This window comes from Haliotis rubra, unplaced genomic scaffold (genome assembly GCF_003918875.1).
Source record: "Haliotis rubra isolate DU_JTF1 unplaced genomic scaffold, ASM391887v1 Scf109, whole genome shotgun sequence".
NCBI classification, from domain to species: Eukaryota; Metazoa; Mollusca; class Gastropoda; order Lepetellida; family Haliotidae; genus Haliotis; species Haliotis rubra.
The window spans coordinates 742,782-764,096 of NW_025764992.1; the positions used below are offsets into that span (position 1 = coordinate 742,782).

A 21,315-nucleotide genomic window follows, 5' to 3' on the forward strand; every position below is an offset into this window, starting at 1 on the left:
AGGACTGGTCACTTCGGAGTCAGTATAATGTGTCTGAGGGGGGTATTCATGCTTCACTGCGGCCTGGTATCTCAGTGGGCTAGCACTATAAAACCAGCTTAAGTGTGGGCTAGTACAAGCAGCCGCACATACCCATACACATGCATGCACGTCGTCATATGAGCGAAATATTCTCAAGCACGATGTTAAACCCAATTTCACCTCACCTCACCTAACATACAAAGGACAACTACGTGGGAGGGAAATTCTGTTCTTAGTGATCAGATAGGTGGAGATGGTTAGATGTTTTCAGAGACAAGCTTTTGTGATGAACAAGTCCAGGGTATTTCTCATATTATATGCAGTTTTGTTTGTTATTTAACACCCTGCTTAGCAAATTCTACTATGTGATGGCAGTCTCCAAACAGTCGAGGCATTACTGGAGAGGTCAGTGATTGACATCATGAGTACTGATCTATTGGGATAAGATGACATGCATCAACTGAATCAGCAAGCATGGCCACCAGATCCCTTTAAATACCTGTCGGAACAACTTTGTTCTTTACAAATGCATCTGACACTTTCAGACAACTGTAGTACTGTAGTACAACTTTAAACCCTTATAAGTCTTCTTAGGAAAGCATTACCCAATTATGCACCAAATAACCCAATTGTATATAAAGACAAAGAAACAAGCTGTTGTATATTTACTCTTTGTGAACTTTTAGGTGTTTTGTGACCATGTCTGATGTAAATATTGGTAAATGTTCTTTCTGAAGACAATAAACTAAATGGCATGAAAACCTTGACTTATTAATGACAAAATAGGGTGATGTTTATATGGAATATATATATTATATGTATATTTGTTAGTTTCCCTAAGAGTTCTCAGAAATACTGTCCTTGACTTATATACTGCTGTGCCTATCAAATAATAAAGTAACAGAGCCTGGAAGTTTGATGTTGCCTTTGTCATTGTTTTATGATTGTTGCTGGACCACGAATAGACAGACAATCCATGCAACACAAGACATGCATTTTGAACAACTACTGTTGCATTGTTGGTTGGTTTGTTGTTTAACACTGCACTCTGCAATATTGCAACTATATGGCGGCGGTCTGTAAATAATCGAGACTGGACGAGACAATCCAGTGATCAACGGCATGAGCATCGATCTGCACAACTGGGATATGATGACATGTGTCAACCATGTCAGCGAGTCTAACCACCAATCCGGTTAGTCGCCTCTTACGACACGCATGTGTTGTTGAAGATCAATTTTGACCTGGATCATGTGCTGTTGCAAGTGCACTTTTGTATATTTTATAGATGCGGGTTAGAATTGATCTTCAGCAACCCATGCTTGTGGTAAGAGGCGACTAATGGGATTAGACTGGTTAGACTCGTTGACTTGGTTGACATGTCATCGTATACCAATAGCGTAGATCGATGCTCATACTATTGATCACAGTATTGTCTGCTCTCGATTCGATTATTTACAGACCACCGCCAAATAGCTGCAATATTGCGGAGTGTGGCGTTTAAACAAACAAACAAAATCTGTGTACCTTTAGCAAGTATGTGTCCAGCTGTTCTAAACTTTACAGCATGTTAATTATACACCTATCATGACCTGTCATGATCCTCTTCCAAAAACAAACCAAACAATGGTATTCTTGAAGGAAAATTTCGCCTGTGTCTATGAAAAGAGGCACAACCCTGTGATTAACATCGTGAGCATCGATCTGGCATACTACAACAAAGGATTCTCTTGAACTTATGTCAGCTAAATGTTTAATCCCAGCATTTAACATTGATGTTATCAATAGGTGAGTGAGTGAGTTTAGTTTTACTCCGCTTTTAGCAATATTCCAGCAATATCACAGGATACACCAGAAATTTGCTTCACACACTGTGCCAATGTGGGGAATCGAAGTGGGTCTTTGGTGTGATGAGCAAACACTTTAACCACTGGGCTACCCCACCGCCCGTTATCAATGAGGAAGTCCATAATTTTACATATTGCTTTTTCAGATGGTTTAAATGTAATTTGAAGTATATTTTAATGTAGTCTACTAATTTATTTACATGTAGACGTTTTTCGGAAATGGTCTCAGGACCCAACAATTAACAGCTGATATACAATACAACACACAAATATCTTATTTCTTTATGTCAGTTTGGTTGTCAGTGTCACCTTGACACGTACTCATAGTTTCATGGAAATGGTATCAATATATGTGATACGACGCGATCGGGAATCGAACCACTGATTTTCCACTCTCCGATTTGACGCCGTATCCTCTAGTCCACATAAACAGTTGTAAGGTGCTGAATAAAAGAAAATAAATACCAAGTACTCCTCGTCGTTAAAGTAATTGTCCTGCAAATTTACAGACCCTTTCATTATCAGATGCTACCAATGCGACTTAACCTGAACACAATTCTTTTTGTTCATTAATACATCAATCCATCTCTGGCTAATGTCCTCTGAGTCTCGATCTTCAGTCAGTCTGAGGGAGGTTGGATTTACCTATTTACCTTTCATTTGAAATTTTGGTTTGATCACGCCAGTTAGTCGTACGTTTTATATGTTTCCGGTTGTGTAGATGGCATGTAAGTAATCAAAGTTCTCAGGTTCTGGTCATTCTTCTGCGCTGGTTTAAAAACACTGGTTTGAAGTTAATCAACCCCCCACTATCTTCCACGAAATACATTTACCTGAGGAGTATTTACTCCTTACCTTTGGACTTCAAGAGATATGTGTGTGCGCGCGAGCACGCACGCACACACTGCTCCAAAACCGGGATCCGGGAAACAAATAAATACTAAATGGCTTTTCATATGAAAGAAACTTCACAGGCCAAATATTAGAAGCAATGACAAAGTTAATCATTTGCACTATTCATATGAATCTAAACGTTTTCCCTATTCATTATACTTGGCGTTCGAACATTATTTCCGCTTTCCTATTAGATACGGGACATAATCTTTGACATACGCGTCATCAAATTTGCAAAGAATAAAAAAGATAATATGATTTAATTAATGTGGTCGTTCAGTTTCATGCATTGTGTGTATAATTTCATGACAATAGCGAGCTGACACGAAATAACAATGCACATATAGGTATTGAAAATGTGGTGTGTGTCTTTGTGTACATTTCTCCCGTGTAACGTCGACTTTCGTGTCTAGATTAATGGTGCTTGATTGATTCAAAAAGTTAGTGTGTGAATAAAGAAAGGTGCAACTTTATACATAAAGACATCATGTCGATTGCTGTAAAGGACGTTTTGATCTCGATACACCATAATCCAGGTGAAGTTACTACAAGTTATTTCTCTGGTCCTGAGTTAGTTGACAGATAACTATGCGTCTGGTGTGTGTAACTTGAAACAAAGTAATAATATTCCTTGTTACATCTTGCGATGACTTTGTTTATTATTATAGTGACATAATAACTGGTTTATAGTCCTGAGTGCGTGGCTGTTTTAACCTGACACCAGAGGCCGTTCTGTGGGGTGTGATCCGTGGCCGTTTTTCCTACACCTGTTCAGACCATTCTGACATGGGGCGATTTCAACCTGTATCAATGCGCGATGTATCATCGATTTCGCTCGATGGGAATGGCGCGAGTCGGTGACGAAAAGTGGTGAGTATCGCGCGTAGAAAACCCTCGGCGTAGGTTCGCCAACACAGGTATGACATCAAGGTATAATCTCGTTTGTTCAATGTTTCCAAACGTGCACGGCTCGAAACAAAGGGGAAGGTACCGGTTGCCACGTTCATTGTTGATATATAAAATAGACAAATAGCTTGCACACAGGGACATCAGGTGAGGGAATGACGCGAGATGGTGACGAAAGATGGCGAGTATCGCGCGTAGAAAACCCGCAGTGAAGATTCGTCAACACAGGTAGGACATCAAGGTATAATCTCTTTTGATCATGCCCCTTGTTTCCGAACACCCACGGCTCGAGAGCAAGGGGCGGTACCGGTTACCACGTACATTGTTTACATATAAAATCAGACGCTGCTTACACACAGGGGCATCAGTTGAGGGAATCCAGATGACAGGAATGAGTTGAGAAGTTTCACCTAAAGTACTGTCGGTAATGCTAGAAAAATGCTTTTTAGCCTTAATATCTTTAAAAAAGTGATGAATGTACTTTGTTGTCAATATATCAACTCACCTATAGTGTACCTAATTTTTATTTCAATTGATTTAACATTCCCATGCATTTAAAGGGCAGTTTACAGGAGAGAATTTGGTACCAAAACAACAACTTAAGATTTTTTCAGAGTTCAACAACAGAAATCTGAAATAGTCTTTACATTTATGCTAATAATACAGGTGGTGTAAAAATATAAATTAACGTTTTTCTTAAACAAATAAATGTTGAATGTTTGTGTTACTTTACTTAATTATCGTTTCTTTATTGAAGAAATATTAATATAAATGTTAAGTCTTGATAAATAAGTTTCCCGTCATGCATGCACATCTTTATCACAGCGTCCACTATGGCCAACTATTTGCAGACGATTGTTGCAAAGGTTTATAAGTTTTTTGTGCTTGAAAAAGACAGAGGTAAACCTTTCATTAGTATAGAAATGGTTTAATACAGAACTTGTAGAGCTGTTGGTATGTCTTACCAACAAGTTTACAATATTGTAAACAAATCAGACAAGACAGGGACCGTCTCAAAAGCAAAACCGGGACGTAAAACCATCCTTGACAACTTTGACAAGGGAGTACTTAGACGGGCGGTCTACAAACTTTAGGAGAAGAAGAATATATATATTCTAAAGAAGCTACACCAGTGACTTCGTTAAATCTTTGGCCAATGTTCACAACTAGATTAAACTGACCGAATTACATCCATATTTTTGCAATGAAATATACTGTTGACATGCAAAACATTTATTAAAACGTTGCACATTTCTACAATCAATCGATAAGATAGCACAAGTGATAGGATTCTTTCCAATGTACAGTAATTCGTATGTTTATTTCACAACAAACACACATACACAAATGATCCCTTACATAACCAATACGTATACTATACGTACACATATTCAACATTTTGAAGAAAACATCTATTGAGATGACCCCTCGCCCGAGCGTGTGCTCAGGTGTCAATTTCACCTGTCGATACCGTGCATGCTGATGACGTAACACAGGCAGTTAATGTTTGTATCAAATAACGTCCCACTACCCCTTATTTTTCTAAGTTTTTGGTATTTTCATCAGTAAAAACGCATTTTAGGGCATGTCTCAAAATTTATTCCCTCGGTCTACATTAGGTAGATGTTTCTTAAAGTGATATTTGTTATTTAAGTAACTGTAATACCTCTGAATTTTAAATATAAGTCAAAAAGCATTTTTCTAGCATTTCCGACAGTACTTTCGGTAGCCTAGTGGTTAAAGCGTTCGCTCATCACGCCGAAGACCCGGGTTCGATTTCCCACATGGGTACAATGTGTGCGTAAAATCAAACTCACTCACTCTGTCTTTTAAAGCTTATGTATGTAATATTTCTTTATTACCGAACTGGTTGTTTTCGCTGTGAGTATCACCACAAATGCGGCTGTATGTGTTCATTAATCATCGCGGCATATTTCGTGATTTTGTCTTTATTTGCGATGGTTTTAGATTAGATTATGTCATCTCATCCTAAGCGAGTGAGTGAGTGTGGTTTTACGCCGCTTTTAGCAATATTCCAGCAATATCACGGGGGACACCAGAAATGGGCTTCACACATTGTTCATATGTGAGTAATTGAACCTGGGTCTTCAGCATGACGGATGAGAACTACACTAGCATGTGCGGAACACGAAGGATTATGCGTACAAGCACATTATTGTTGGCCAAGTGGCTTCTCGGTTTCCGCTGTTTACTTAACAGCGAGTCGATATATACATACACCTGGAAACAAGTTAAGTATCTGACCGCCAACAGAAACTATGTATTGTGATACGTATGATAATTATGTTTATTTAAGAAATTGTGGCAAGTGTACTTGATGGAAAGTGTCTGAAAGTATGACAGTTAGTAGAGTGCCCCACATCCAATATAGACTGTTTAGTTTAAGACGAGCATACGCTCAGGATTTTGTCTTAGCCTAGTGGTTAAAGCGTTCGCTCGTCACGCCGAAGACACGCGTTCGATTCCCCATGTGGTTACAATGTGTGAAGATAATTTCTGGCATACCCCGCCATGACATTGCTGGAATATTCATTACTGCTAAAGGCGGCGTAAAACCAAACTCATTTACTCACTATACATTTGTCTAAAACACTGGGTCCCGATCTACAAAACGTTCGTAGCGCTACGACATTCGTAAACCTATGATAAACTATAACGTTACGTTACGAACGTTTGTGGATCGGGACCCTGGAACATCTAAAGCTTACTATTGATGATCTGATCCATCGGTAACACTGACTTACTTTGTCCTGTGTACAGAACGACAATGGATAATGGCGTGATTGTTCGACGTGCTTCACTGGAAGACTACAATGCAGTTCTGGACATAAACAGACATGTCTACTTCGGTCTTGACTACCTGCCCTCTCAGTACGCGGACATGGCGCAGGACCCGGATTTCACCTTGTATGTGTGTGAGTATGAAGGCAGAGTGGTAAGTAGTCATGGGTGGCCTAGTCACCTAAGATGTGTTTCTTGTTTGTCTGTTTGTTTATTTGGTTGTTGTTTAACACCGCACTCTGTAAATAATCGAGTCTGGACCCGACAATTCAGTGATCAACAGCATGAGCATCGGTACTGACATAGGTCAACCAAGTCAGCGTCTAAGACATTAGAATTCGCTATGAAGATGTGTGTCCCGTAGGCTTGACAACCACTTGCAATTGCTGGAAGAAATACTTGGACATGTTCCCAGGAACCCAGCAGCCCATGCTTGCCGTAAGAGGCGACTAATTGCGACCTTCTTAATGTTTTCTGGTGTACCGTTTAATAATGTTTGTGTGTTTAACGGCATTCTCCGCAAAAATGCAGCTATACCAGGGCGGTCTGTAAATAATCGAGTCTGGACCTGACAATCAAGTGATTGACATCATGAGCATCGACCTACGCACCTGAGAAACAGTGACATGCTTCAACCAAGTCAAATCACAGTATTCCCACAAGTCGCCACTTACGACAAGTATGGATTACTGAAGACCATTTCTAACCCCGGTCTTCACGGGTCAACCATCTGTCAGTCCCATACCTGTGCTAGTAGGTATCACCAAAGTGGTAAACAACAGGCGCCACTTCAGACTTCCCCGCCCCGACACCCTCCCAACTGCAGACACATCGTGATATATATAGTGTAGTGGTTAAAGCGTTCGTTCATGACACCGAAGACCCGGGTTCGATTCCCACATGGGTTCAATGTGTGAAGCCCATTTCTGGTGACCCCACGCCGTGATATTGCTGGAATATTGCTTAAAGCGGCGTAGACCGTACTCACTCAAAACAAGTCAGATTATTAGTCGACGGTGAAACAAGACGACTGATGCCGAATCATTCTTTGCCCCACAGATAGCGTTTGAGGCCGTTTGTGAGATCAATGGAGGTCAAACGTTGATGATGAGGTCAGCTCGTGTACACGAGGAGTATCAAGGTCAAGGTCTTCTAATGAAACTACGGAAGCAAATAGAAAAGGACTTCACAGGACATCCAGTGGTTAACAGCTTTGCCTGTAGCTTAACGGCTAACACAAAATACAGGGAGAATGTATCTTTCCGGGCCAGAAACAAACTTATATTGGAACGGGTAAGAAAACCCAAAGCTGCTGTGCTTGTTTTGCTTAAAGTCAAACTCACTAATGCAACCTGAATTATTAGTTAGTATAAATCTATAACTTGATTTATTCATGATATTGCTGAAATATTGTCACTCACTCACTCACTCACTCACTCACTCACTCACTCACTCACTCACTCACTCACTCACTCACTCACTCACTCACTCACTCACTCACTCACTCACTCCTCACTCCTCCTCACTCACTCACTCACTCACTCACTCACTCACTCCTCACTCCTCCTCACTCACTCACTCACTCACTCACTCACTCACTCACTCACTCACTCACTCACTCACTCACTCACTCACTCACTCACTCACTCACTCACTCACTCACTCACTCACTCACTCACTCACTCACTCACTCCTCCTCCACTCACTCCACTCACTCACTCACTCACTCACTCACTCACTCCACTCACTCACTCACTCACTCACTCACTCACTCACTCACTCATCACTCACTCACTCACTCACTCACTCACTCACTCACTCTAGGTAGGAAACAGTTACCACAGCAACACACCTTTTATATTTCACCGAAAACAATATGTCCAATCTTCTGAGACAAATGGACGGCAACGTAAACACCAGAGAATAATGATCTCCATAATCACCGAAACCGATACTATTGGAGCAGTAGACGAATAACCGTATTTCCTTTATCTGCAGGCATTGTTCTACCACAGTTTCAACATACAAGAAGTCCTTGAGAAAACAACTGTTAGAAGTCAAACAAAACAGATATCATCTCAAGATTTTTGTGACCTCTTCCAAAACAAAAGTCTTATGAAATATTTGTTTCCATGGGACCGCGTCGCTATCAGTGAGTGAGTGAGTGAGTTTAGTTTTACGCCGCACTCAGCAATATTCCAGCTATATGGCGGCGGTCTGTAAATAATCGAGTCTGGACCAGACAATCCAGTGATCAACAGCATGAGCATCGATCTGCGCAATTGGGAACCGATGACATTTGTCAACCAAGTCAGCGAAACTGACCACCCGATCCCGTTAGTCGCCTCTTACGACAAGATAGTCGCCTTGTTATGGCAAGCACATGGGTTGCTGAAGACCTATTCTACCCGGGATCTTCACGGGTCGCGTCGCTATCAACAGTTGGCATTTGAGACCGATTGCCGAAAATATACGTCACATTGACAGACAGAAGCCGGTTATTTTCATTAGCCAAGACTTGGAGGAAGGCCAAGGTTTCCTCACTATTGGGCTGGTGATTAGGGTCCCTGCGGGGATTTCATTGCATCTGGAAATCTATGGTAGCGGCGACGACTCCGAACTGGAGAAACACTTGTACAGCCATGTGTTGGCGTTGAAGGGTTTAAGCTCGGACAACGTGCACCTGTTGACGTACTGTGATATGACGTTGGAATCATCGGTGATCTTCAGGCTGTATGAACGTCTTGAGTTGCATGTGATGGACAACCCTTTTAAAAGTTTACAGTTCTTTGAGGAAGACTTCCACCCTAGTTAAATGTGAAGCTTGAGTTGCGGTGATGCTCTTTGTTTTCATCCTATGTCATGTTTCCGACCTGGATTGGGCTGACTGGATTGGTGGAGTTTAGATGGTCGGTGTATTTCACTAGTAAATACATATACACACAAGTATGTATGTATGGTAACAACAAGGGCGTTTTGCACAGATTATTAAACTCTATCGGTACCTTACGTGAGTGAGTGAATCTGTTGTATGGTCAAGGTATCCGGCTATATCACGCAAGACCGTTAGTAATTGAGATGGAAGTGAGTGAGTGAGTGAGGTTAGCTTTACGCCGCACTCAGCAATATTCCAGCTATATGGCGGCGGTTTGTAAATAATCGAGTCTGGACCAGACAATCAAGTGATGAACTGCATGAGCATCGATCTGCGCAATTGGGAACCGATGACATGTGTCAATCAAGTCAGCGAGCCTGACCACCCGATCCCGTTAGTCGCCTATTACGACAAACATGGGTTACTGAAGATCGATTCTAACCCGGATCTTCTCGGTTCTAACCCGGATCTTCTCGGTTCTAACCCAGATCTTCTCGGTTCTAATCGAAATTTGACCGACCATACAAGAAACCACGCCAGGAACGGACTGCTTTGCTCGGTCGGTACCAAGGCGCACGAGGCTGTTCTTACAGTTGTAACAAATTTTATATTTGAGAATACAGTATTTACAAACTTTTGGGGATGTTGGGTTGTTGTTTTGGTGGTGGTATTGCTTGTGTGTGGCGACTAGGTATGTGTTGGTGGGGTGGGGGTGGGGTACACCTCGGGATTCGAACCCTGTACTCACCAGACCGCAAGTACAGAAGGTGTATGGAACCCACTCAGCCGCCAAGGCCACGAAATCGGAAGTCCGACAAGTGGTAGTCTAAACCATGGTCTTTGTCCACGCCGCTGACAGGTGTAAGAGCGAGCTGCTAGATCACGTTCGAATCCCGAATTCGTTACGTTTTGGCAGCTTTCAACAAGGCTGCGTATTCAGGCAAACCATTACAGCCGGCGTCGCTAATTGGTGCATCAACGTATCTTGACCGACATTCCCAAGGATTGGACACCTAGCACCAAGTCAGCGATGGTCTGGGATATAACTGGAATACTGATCAAAGGGTGTTGAACTTAATTACTCATCGCCGGAATATCTACGGTTATATGATAACAGCCTTGAGCAAGCACTAGTTGCCTGGATATGTGCGCTATATAAGTATCCTATAATAAAAATAAGTATTGGGGGAGACACTGACTGGATCTTAAAGCACATGATCCAGAAGATTGCATGGCACTATTGAAACAACAGCCTTTGTTTGTTTGTTTGTTACTGCACTCAGCAATATTTCAGGTTTATGGGGTGGGCTGTAAATAATCTGGACCAGGCAATCCAGTGATCAACAGCATGATCATCGATAAGTTGGAATTCCATGACATGTGTCAACCAGGTCAGCATCCCTGACCACCCGATCCCGTTAGTCGCCTCTTACGACAAGTATGGGTTACTGAAGATCAATTCTGACCCGAATCTTCACGGCCGGATATCCCAGGTTAGACAAGCATGGGTTCCTATATAGACAAATTCTGTTCCCAATCTTCACTGGTGCTTTGATAATGTACTTGGCACTCGCCTTGCTGAGAATACAGTTAGACGGACTCGCATGTCGTGGGGGAATAGTCAAAATTTGCTACATTTTATAATGAGCCTTTTGAATAATCCATCAAATAGTAATATTACCTGAAGATAAGGGGATCTATGATGAACACACACGATGCTAAAATGTAAACATGATGAAAACGAACATGACATTTAACATAGCAATAATACATAGGTCACTGGAGAAATATGAGCTTAAAAGGTAATTGAACTTGTTTCCATTTATTGCATATTAATAAATATATTTGTTGATTCTCTGTAAATGTAAAGCGGTAATGGTCAGTCTGGAGTAGGACACCGGGTGTTCGCGTTATCGGTAAAATATTCTGTTGTACGTGTAACACCCGCCATTCTTTCAATTTCCACAAACTTAAGTGTTTGTTTTATATACCACGACAATGAGGCAATGGTGTAGCCTAGTGGTTCAAGCTTTGTCACACCGAGACCCTGGTTCAATTCCCTACATGCATGGGTACAATGTGTGAATCCCATTTCTGGTGTCCCCCGCCGTGATATTGCTGGTGTATTCACAAAGCGGCGTAAAACCATACTCACTCGCTTATTACCTCTACACATGTCCGCCTGTTTGTCGACAACAGATACGTCTTCAACTGCGTGGAGAAACAAACTTGACTCTTCCGTATAGAGACGCCAGGATGATATTGCGATATTTTCACGCTGTCTAAAGCAAGACAGCACGAGGACGGGAATATAAGGTACCATGTACATGTATTGTCCAACACTGTACATAGATCTGGCATTGTCATATTAGCATGCTTGATATTAGATTGACCAAAACTTGAGTGCATCACTTTAGTGATGCTTCACCAACACTCATCTCTTCTGTACTGGAGTGTGAACACCAACTGTACATTTCTCACTGCCGGGAGTCACGCTACATCACACGTACTGAGCTGGGTGGCTGTTTCAACACAGCTTACCTTTCAGGCTATATGTGTGAATGTGTTTTAGTCACGGTCTGTTCCCAATGAAACATATGCAACAGGTAATTAAGTCCTTGATTGTAACTGGACTGACTGACTGACTGAGTTTGGTTTTACGCCGCTGTTAGCAATATTCCAGCAACATCACGGCGGGGGACACCAGAAATGGACTTCACACATTGTGCCCATGTGGGGATTCGAGATTGTAACTGGAGGACTCATTACAATTATCACGGGATTGTGTGTTGGGATGGTGGACAGTCTGTATCACGAGTAACGGTTCATAACACATATCATAACACATATTACACGATATTTAGTTAACATGGCATGTGATCTATATGTAATCTATTGTGGGGGTTTAAATGAGGAGCGACACATAATTTTAAACCCAATATACATTTTTCAGCAGTTTCTGCATACTGACGTAACGGCTAAACGCCATTCTATGGAAACTTTCCGTCTCCATACCGTGCCTAACCGCTATGACTCCTGAGCAAACCTGCAAATCTAAATACGAATCTGATGTAATTCTCTCATGGTTTTGGGATGCATTTTTACCTTATAACAATACTTAGAAAACACTCCATTTTGATTAAAGGGTTGTGAAAGTATATTTTTCCGAGTATTTTCTGGTTCCAGTTTTTTACAAAACAATTTCCAGAAAGGTACTTTTGAAGCAGGGCACAGAGTTACAGAATGTGAGCGTTAAAATGACGAAAATATGTATAGGGTAAAGGTCATAATGTGAACAGTCGAGGAGTAGTGTGAAGGGTGTTGTGTTGCTTGATGCCGTAGTCAGCAATGTTCCAGCCAAATGACGGCGACCTGTACATAATCGAAACTGTACCTGACAATCATGTGACCGATGGCATGAAATCAACCAAGTCGCTCAGCCTGACAAGCCGATTTATTTTGTCGCCTCTTACGACCAATATACATTAATGAGGATGATTCTAAAGAATCGGGCGTGAATGAATTAAACTTAATCACTCAGTAACTTCATACACGTTTTGATGATTTATCTTCTCTATAATGGTACGTTAGCATCTATGAATACACTACTGTGTACAACGTTGTCACAACATACGCTGGTTTAGAGGGGTGGGGGTGGGGGTGCGCGCACCGTTTAGTCCTGAAAGTTTATTAAATGACCATTGAAACTCTCGTGAAAATGAAGTGTGCACCCACCCTTTCTCAAAAAGCTGTATCCGCCCCTGCATAGCATATACATTAAGATCGGTGCAGCCAAGTGGTTATATCGTTCGCTCGTCACGCCGAAGGCCCGGCTCCCGGGAACATGAAAGTGTCTTAAGTCCACATTTTGTCTTAACTCTTAAAATTTAGACTGAAGACTAAATTTAGTCTTAAATCGGGGATCACGAAGGTCGATCTTTAAGAAAATCTAAAGTCTCAGATCAAAATTGATCTTAAGTCCTAAGACTGCTTGTAGCAGTAAAGATGGCTGAAGTAACTCGACTCGTTCGTCGGCTTCGTTCTAAGAGAAATAGATTGCATATTCAGAGGATTTCATGAATCGTTTCAACCGTATGGAAATGTATAGCGACGATGAACTATTCGAAAGATACAGATTTCGTCGTTCTACCATATTTGATTCCCTACATGGGTACAATGTGTGATGCCCATTTCTGGAGACAAACAACCAAACCCCCACCCCCCACCACCCCGCCCGGCATTATTTTGCTGTAATAGACTCATATGCGGGTAAAATGTAACTCATTCACTAACATATATATACAATTTTTCAAGTTTTGTAAGTGATCGGTTACATCGTAATGTGTAACAACACTACAAATTTGTTGATCTGGTGGTATAATTTCAGCTGCTACACGATTACATAATGTTAACGACCAAATCACGCACCCTGTCCATTCCTAAGGCTGTATCATGGCTTGCCCGGCGGGTAGTGTGGAGCGGGGATTATTGGGGAGGGGGAGGGGGATATCAGGATGTTACAGGATGGAACTGTGAAAGCCTCACAGACAACCAGAGACACATATTCAGTGTCAATTGTTTCTGTTTCCAAAACAATGTAACAGGTGCTGGTTATGTCTGGCAAATATTGAGATGATGTCGCTGATTTTTCCCCAAACCAGATCTCATTGGTTTGTATTCCACCTGATGTCTCCATCACATGGTATCATCGTCCCACTGCCAAGCTCCCGATACACCCCAACAGCTGTTTTCTAATGCCCCATAATGTATCCGACACCCGTGCTTCACGCACCTGTCATCGGTGATCGTGAAAGATTGAAAGGGTGACTTTCCGTGATATCACCTGGCTCACAAACATTAACTGATGAGTAATGGATGTTTCAACACATCACAGGTCCGGGTTCGGGGGTATATAGTAATAGCAAATTTCGCTTCCAGACTATTGAGTGTTGCCAAGTCCCAAGTTGAAGGTAAGTCTGTTTTGTTTGTTGTTTAACGCCGCACCCAGCAATATTCCAACTGTATGACGGCGGTCTGTAAATAATCGAGTCTAGACCAGTGAGTGAGTGAAGGCGTATAGTTTTACGCCGCACCCAGCAATATTCCAGTTGTATGACGGCGGTCTGTCAATAATCGAGTCTAGACCAGTGAGTGAGTGAAGGAGTTTAGTCTCACGCCGCACCCAGCAATATTCCAGCTGTATGGCGGCGGTCTGTCAATAATCGAATCTAGACCAGTGAGTGAGTGAAGGAGTTTAGTTTTACGCCGCACCCAGCAATATTCCAGCTGTATGACGGCGGTCTGTCAATAATCGAATCTAGACCAGTGAGTGAGTGAAGGAGTTTAGTTTTACGCCGCACCCAGCAATATTCCAGCTGTATGGCGGCGATCTGTAAATAATCGAGTCTAGACCAGTGAGTGAGTGAAGGAGTTTAGTTTTACGCCGCACCCAGCAATATTCCAACTGTATGACGGCGGTCTGTCAATAATCGAGTCTAGACCAGTGAGTGAGTGAAGGAGTTTAGTCTCACGCCGCACCCAGCAATATTCCAGCTGTATGACGGCGGTCTGTAAATAATCGAATCTAGACCAGTGAGTGAGTGAAGGAGTTTAGTTTGACGCCTCACCCAGCAATATTCCAGCTGTATGACGGCGGTCTGTAAATAATCGAATCTAGACCAGTGAGTGAGTGAAGGAGTTTAGTTTTACGCCGCACCCAGCAATATTCCAGCTGTATGGCGGCGATCTGTAAATAATCGAATCTAGACCAGTGAGTGAGTGAAGGAGTTTAGTTTTACGCCGCAGCCAGCAATATTCCAACTGTATGACGGCGGTCTGTCAATAATCGAGTCTAGACCAGTGAGTGAGTGAAGGAGTTTAGTCTCACGCCGCACCCAGCAATATTCCAGCTGTATGGCGGCGGTCTGTAAATAATCGAGTCTAGACCAGTGAGTGAGTGAAGGAGTTTAGTTTTACGCCGCACCCAGCAATATTTTGACGGCGTTTAGTTTTACGCCGCACCCAGCAATATTCCAGCTGTATGACGGCGGTCTGTAAATAACCGAGTCTGGACCAGACAATCAAGTGATCAACATCACGAGCATCGGTCTACGCAACTGGGATATGATGACATGCTTCAACCAAGTCAGCGAGCTTGACCACCCGATCCCTTTAGTCGTCTCTTACGACAAGCATGGGTTACTGAAGATCAATTCTTACCCGGATCTTCAAGGGTTTAATTAACAAAAATAATAATGATGATTGTGATGATGATACTGATTTATTGAAAACATGTTCTAAAGTAATTACACTGTATAACATTTTATTTCAACTGTAATAAGTCCCAAAAAGGATACACAAAACTGACTTTAAATATATCTCAAACTTAGAAATTTGTTGAGAGTCCTACCATGATTTAGTGTACGCGGTGTCTACCACTTTCATGTACATGTACTAGAGTACCTAAAAATTGCATCGTATCGCAGCTGCGTTGATCGAAGCTCAAGATGTCAATCACTGGATTGTCCAGACTCGAGTATTTGCAGACCGCCGTCATATAACGGGGATATTGCTGCCTGCGGCGTTAAACAACAAACAAACGACGCTTATATAACAGCATAATGCATTCTCACATTATGAACTTGATGTGTCGTGGCTGTTTGTAATCTTAGTGTTGCGGGAAAATGCTGCCCAGTAATAGACTGGGTATTGAATACATGTGAAATAGCATATAACTCAAGTACATGTGATTAAACGAACAGAAGAGCTTAATTATATTGACAACAAAATGCCTGTGCCTCGCCTCGTCTCGTGGATGATACACGCTTACTATTACTGTTAGATATAATATATTATATTGTAGAAATAAGCCATGGACATGAAAGAAGAGAAATAACTTCATGTTTGAATTAGGAGAGAATACATAAATACTTTCTGAATCCATAATTTATTGTATGTAGACAAATTTCATGGAGATTCTATGGTTTTTAAGTACTGTTGAACAACATGCCGTCATTTTGCAGATGCGTCCTGTGTGCGTCTTTCTCCTGGTCTTCATTCTAGCGGCGCCGACCTCGTCTTTCTTGTTTCGCGTTTTCCGTCGCCGACGTCGTCGTCATGTTATCGTGGTAAATCAACCGTACCCGCCCAGCCCCGTCTACTACTATCGTCGTCGTCGTCGCTTTTGGAAAAGAGGTAAGGAGACCTATTTATTAGACTATGAGGATCGCTTATGTGTTTTGGCACCCGATTCGTGTCACAAATGTTATGTTTGGGATTACACTTTCTCAGTAAAGAACATATTCTAGTACTTTTGTTGGAGTCCCATCCGGCATTGGAACTCTCAGAGTCAGGCACCTAATCGCCAGCACACAAAGTCAGCCGCCTAACCCACTCAACCATCGCGGCTCCCATAAAAAATGGAAGTCGGACAACTGGTAATCTAGACCAGAGACTTTGTGTACCAATCTGGTAAGTGTAAAATGGCATTGCGTATTCAACCGATTCGTGTCGTTTGTGACGTAAGGTCTGTCAGTGCCATACTCGTATACAGATTGTACCAGTGGTAAACGTGCTGTGATTTGGCGTCCCCACTCCGCTGAGATGACATGCAACCCGTGAAGATCCGGGTTAGAATTGATCTTCAGGCAGCCATGCTTGTCATGTGAGGCGACTAACGGGATCGGGTGGTCAGGCTTGCTGACTTGGTTGACACGATACATCTAGTGCTTTTGTCAATTTAACTTTATATGACGTTCGTGTGACGTTAAACATCAGATGCTTTGTCGTTATGTCATCGTATCTGAGTTGCGTAGACGGATGCTGATGATGTCAATCTCTGGCTTGTCTGGTCCAGACTCGACAGTTCACAGAGCGCCGGCATACAGATGGAATATTGCTGACAACAAACGATCAATCTGAGCTGACATGCCATTATCCCGTCGGCGTTAAGCTCAACACACTCACACCGCTCGTTTGTGTGTGGGTGTAATGACGTATTGTCCTCTCATGTCTTGGGAACAGTAATCAGATGTAACGTATGTTATATTTCGGATTACACTTTCCCAGTTAAAATTCTAGTATTTTGTCGGGTCTCACCCGGGATTCGAACCCATAAACTCAGTAAGGCACCTAATCGCCAGCACACAAAGTCAGCTAGAATCGACACTGTACTGAGAAAGTGTAATCCCAGAAATAACATGTGCTATATGACCACTAAAAGGCATAGTGTGTTCATCATAGCGCTGGCCATGGGTGCCGTGTACTTGTCAGAGGGGGACACAAAGTACGTGATTTACAATACCAGTTGTCAGACTTCTGTTGTGTGGAAGCAGTCGTGACTGAGCGGGTTAGATAGCTGACTTTGTGTGTTGGCGATAAGATCACAGACCCTAGTGTCTTAGCGAGGATTAAAGATGTTAAGAAAAAAAAAAAATTAGAGATGACCCCCGACTCGAAATGCTTCACAGTACAATACATTATGACATGCATGTATGGAACACACACGTACACAGATACACACATTTACACACAGACGCTGTCGCGCACACGCACATACACACTGTCTACTATGTAACTACACGCACAGGCATGTATGTAACACTCAGATACACACATCTACACACAGAGGCAGACGCGCGCACACGCGCATACACACTGTGCCTCCTGTAACTACAGGCAAATATACGCACGGTACACACATACACGCACGCATGCACACATTCACTGTCAATCCTGTAGCTACACGCAGATGCATGCATGGAACACACACTTCCACAGACAAACAAACATGTCACAGACGTGCTTGTGCAGTGTTGTTCGGACACTTTGCGCATGTAAAGCGATTATAAAAAAACAAAACACTGTGAAATCATTCTTTGTTTTTTCACTATTTTCACTTCTTGATACGACAACTAAGTAAGGTAAACCCCCTTGCCTCACACGGATAATTACCTCTGCCTAAACTGTCCGTAATTCAAAGCGGATTAGTTGTACCCCGAATATGGTATGATAATAACCCGGATGTTTCCTTCTTGGCAGATGCGGTTGCCGTCGAGCCGGACGAGGACGCAATACAGTACGCAAACAGAAACCTCATCACGGAAAGAAACGCTGATTTTCCTGGTAAGGGTGCTTCTTGTGTTCACAGTGCAGGACAAATATAAAGAAAAAAAATGAAAATATACTGAGGGAAACAAATAAGGGAACACCACGTCACTGCAGTGTTGTTTTTGTCAGATATTCACCAACGACCCAATCTAAGTTTGCTAAGCAACCCTGGACAGTATGGGAACATTTGTACTTTCAAACACTTTAACCCCTCCTCTTCTAACCCGGAATCGGGGGCGGTGGGGTAGTCTAGTGGTCTAAGCGTTCGCTCATCACGCCGAAGACCCGGGTTCGAATCCCCACATGGGTACAATGTGTGAAGCCCATTTCTGGTGTCCCCAGCCGTGATGTTGCTGGAATGGTGCTAAAAGCGACGTGAAACCATACTCACTCACTCACTCACACTAACCCGGAATCTAAACCAGAAAGTATTAAAGTCAGCATAAATGAATATTTTGTATTATTCCTGCACACATTTCTTCTTTTTCAGACGCAGGGGAATAAGGTGAAGGACGCACCCAGAAGTCTGTACTCAGCAGCCGCTGTGTCCGTCACAGCTGAATAAAGCATTTAACATACGTACAAGGGTAGTAAATGAAGGTTCAAGCTGTAGAGAGTAACTAAGGCTTTAGCTTTTAGCTTTACACATTGTTTCAGAGTGGGGATTCGAACCCGGGTTTTCGGCGTGACGAACGAATGCTTTGACGAACTAACGCTTTAACCAACAGGCAACCACATCGGCGCGTTTATAGCTGTATGTATGCATAGTATCAGTATAAATGTGAATAATTGTAAAACGTCTACACTGACGTCACGGGAAAATGACAACGGTGGGGTAGCCTAATGGTTAAAGCGTTCGCTTGTTACGCCGAAGACCCGGGTTCGACTCAGGCTCTCCACATGGGTACAATGTGAAGCCCATTTTGGAGGCCCCCGTCATGATGTTCCTGGAATATTGCTAAAAGCGGCGTAACACCACACTCACTCACTCAGTATCACGATGTCATAGCATCAGCAAACAAAAGTTGCATGTATTCTTGACAGACATACCACCCCGTCTACGAGGGCCGTCCAAAGGTAGTCAGCCTCACCTAGAACATTCTACAAATGCAGCGGTTTTTATGTTTTATTTGTCTACATATTATCTGTCAACCTCAAGCAGATTGCTTTTGCCATGTTCCAGCCTCACAATCCCCGTTTGGTTTTACTCTGTATCTTGGTAGCCCCCCTCAAAACGCAAAATCTGCAATAAATGCATCGCTTCAGGAAACAAAATATGCAAGAAACATTTTGTGTGATTGAGATAGGCAGAAGTCCTCTAGAATCAAATGTAGATATTAAAGAGGATAAAAATGCAAGTTGAAACTACAATCGCTTGTTAAAGTGACACCCCACACCCCACCACCCCCACACCCACCACCCCATGATGTTTACCGAAAGAGCTTGTTTTGGAGACACTACCCAACCCCATTCAGGACATAACTTATTCTAAAGTGTCAGCACTCAGTATATTGTAAACAGTGCCAGCTTCAATTTCTGGACACAATGTTTAAAATGGGGGTGTCCTTTAAAAACAGCCCGGTCTAAATATACATCAAGCAATCGAAATCTTTGAATGTTGAATATGACGGGAAGTCATCCAATACTATACTGAACATATTTAATATGATATTATCTGAGGGCATACCATTATCCAAGAGGTACAAAATGACAGGTCGTTTTTCACTTTCTGCAATTTTTAAGAAATATCATACCCCAAAAAGGGGCGGTGGGGTAGCCTAGTGGTTAAAGCGTTGGCTCGTCACGCCGAAGACCCGGGTTCGAATCCCCACATGGGTACAATGTGTGAAGCCCATTTCTGGTGTCCCCCGCCGTGATGTTGCTGGAATATTGCTAAAAGCGGCGTAAAACCAAACTCAGTCAGTCAGTCATACCCCAATGTGTAGTGATGACTAATATCTCGTTAACCACATTACTCACATATGTGAGATTTTGGATATGGCTTTGCTAATGATTCCTTCGAAGTAAAATGAAAGCTTTTCGAACATTGGACATCGAAAATATAGTAAGGCCGACTACTTTTGGGACGCCCCCCGAATATTGACACGTGTATATGCATCAATTCTCATATTTTGCTTGACAATGTGGATTTTTCAGTTGCAATGGATTTACATTACGGTATACCGAACCGAAGGCAAAATACCCGGTTCTACTAATACCGCGGTATACCGTTTCACCCCTGACCGCCTCCGTGGAGTAGTGGTTAGAGCGTCCGCCCGGAGAGCGGAAGGTCGCGGGTTCGATTCCCGACCGCGTCATACCAAAAGACATTAAAATATGGTACTTGTTGGTCCCTGCCTGGCGCTCGGCATTAATGGGTACATCAAGGACTGGTCGGCTCGGAGTCAGTATAATGTGTCTGAGTGGGGTATTCATGCTTCACTGCGGCATGGTATCTCAGTGAGCTAGCACTATAAAACCAGCTCCAGTCTTGGCTAGTACAAGCAGCCGCACATACACATACACATGCATGCACGACATCATATGAGCGAAATATTCTCAAGTACGACGTTAAACCCTATTTCACCTCACCTCACCGTTTCACCCCTAGGTTTAAGCGGATGTTCAGGAGTAAACCGACTGTTGCCAATAAGGCATCGTCGTACATGCACTCCATCATGTCTTAAAGCTTAAAGCGTTCGCTCGTCGCGCTGGAGACCGGGTTCGATTCCCCCAAAGGACCCGTGAAGATGCAGGTTAGAACTGGCATTTAGCGTCCCGTGCTTGTCGTATCGAAAGAAGCGACTCGGGGTATCGGGTGGTCAGGCCCGCTGACTTGGTTGATGTACGTCATCGTATCTT

The 21,315-nt window shown here is 42.7% G+C and overlaps 1 protein-coding gene and 1 long non-coding RNA gene across 2 annotated transcripts; both read left to right on the forward strand.

Moving 5' to 3' along the window:
• The first annotated feature begins 3,568 nt into the window (after positions 1 to 3,568).
• Positions 3,569 to 9,473, forward strand: LOC124282658 (histidine N-acetyltransferase-like). The gene is made up of 5 exons (XM_046718688.1): positions 3,569 to 3,632; positions 6,450 to 6,624; positions 7,530 to 7,763; positions 8,469 to 8,609; positions 8,896 to 9,473. The coding sequence occupies exons 2-5, from the start codon at positions 6,457 to 6,459 to the stop codon at positions 9,283 to 9,285; spliced, it is 933 nt and encodes a 310-aa protein (XP_046574644.1). The 5' UTR covers positions 3,569 to 3,632; positions 6,450 to 6,456; the 3' UTR covers positions 9,286 to 9,473.
• A 4,699-nt stretch (positions 9,474 to 14,172) lies between these two features.
• On the forward strand, positions 14,173 to 19,032 carry LOC124282669. The gene is made up of 4 exons (XR_006900215.1): positions 14,173 to 14,315; positions 16,368 to 16,539; positions 18,385 to 18,468; positions 18,944 to 19,032. It is a non-coding gene; the product is annotated as an uncharacterized LOC124282669 (long non-coding RNA).
• The last annotated feature ends 2,283 nt before the right edge of the window (positions 19,033 to 21,315 follow it).

Bases quoted from the DNA above. Each gene is read 5' to 3' on its own strand.
- LOC124282658 (XM_046718688.1), top strand. From the start codon at position 6,457: ATGGATAATGGCGTGATTGTTCGACGTGCTTCACTGGAAGACTACAAT. The intron at 6,625-7,529 runs GTAAGTAGTCAT...TTTGCCCCACAG, and splicing joins GTGAGTATGAAGGCAGAGTG to ATAGCGTTTGAGGCCGTTTG. The intron at 8,610-8,895 runs CGCGTCGCTATC...ATCTTCACGGGT, and splicing joins AATATTTGTTTCCATGGGAC to CGCGTCGCTATCAACAGTTG.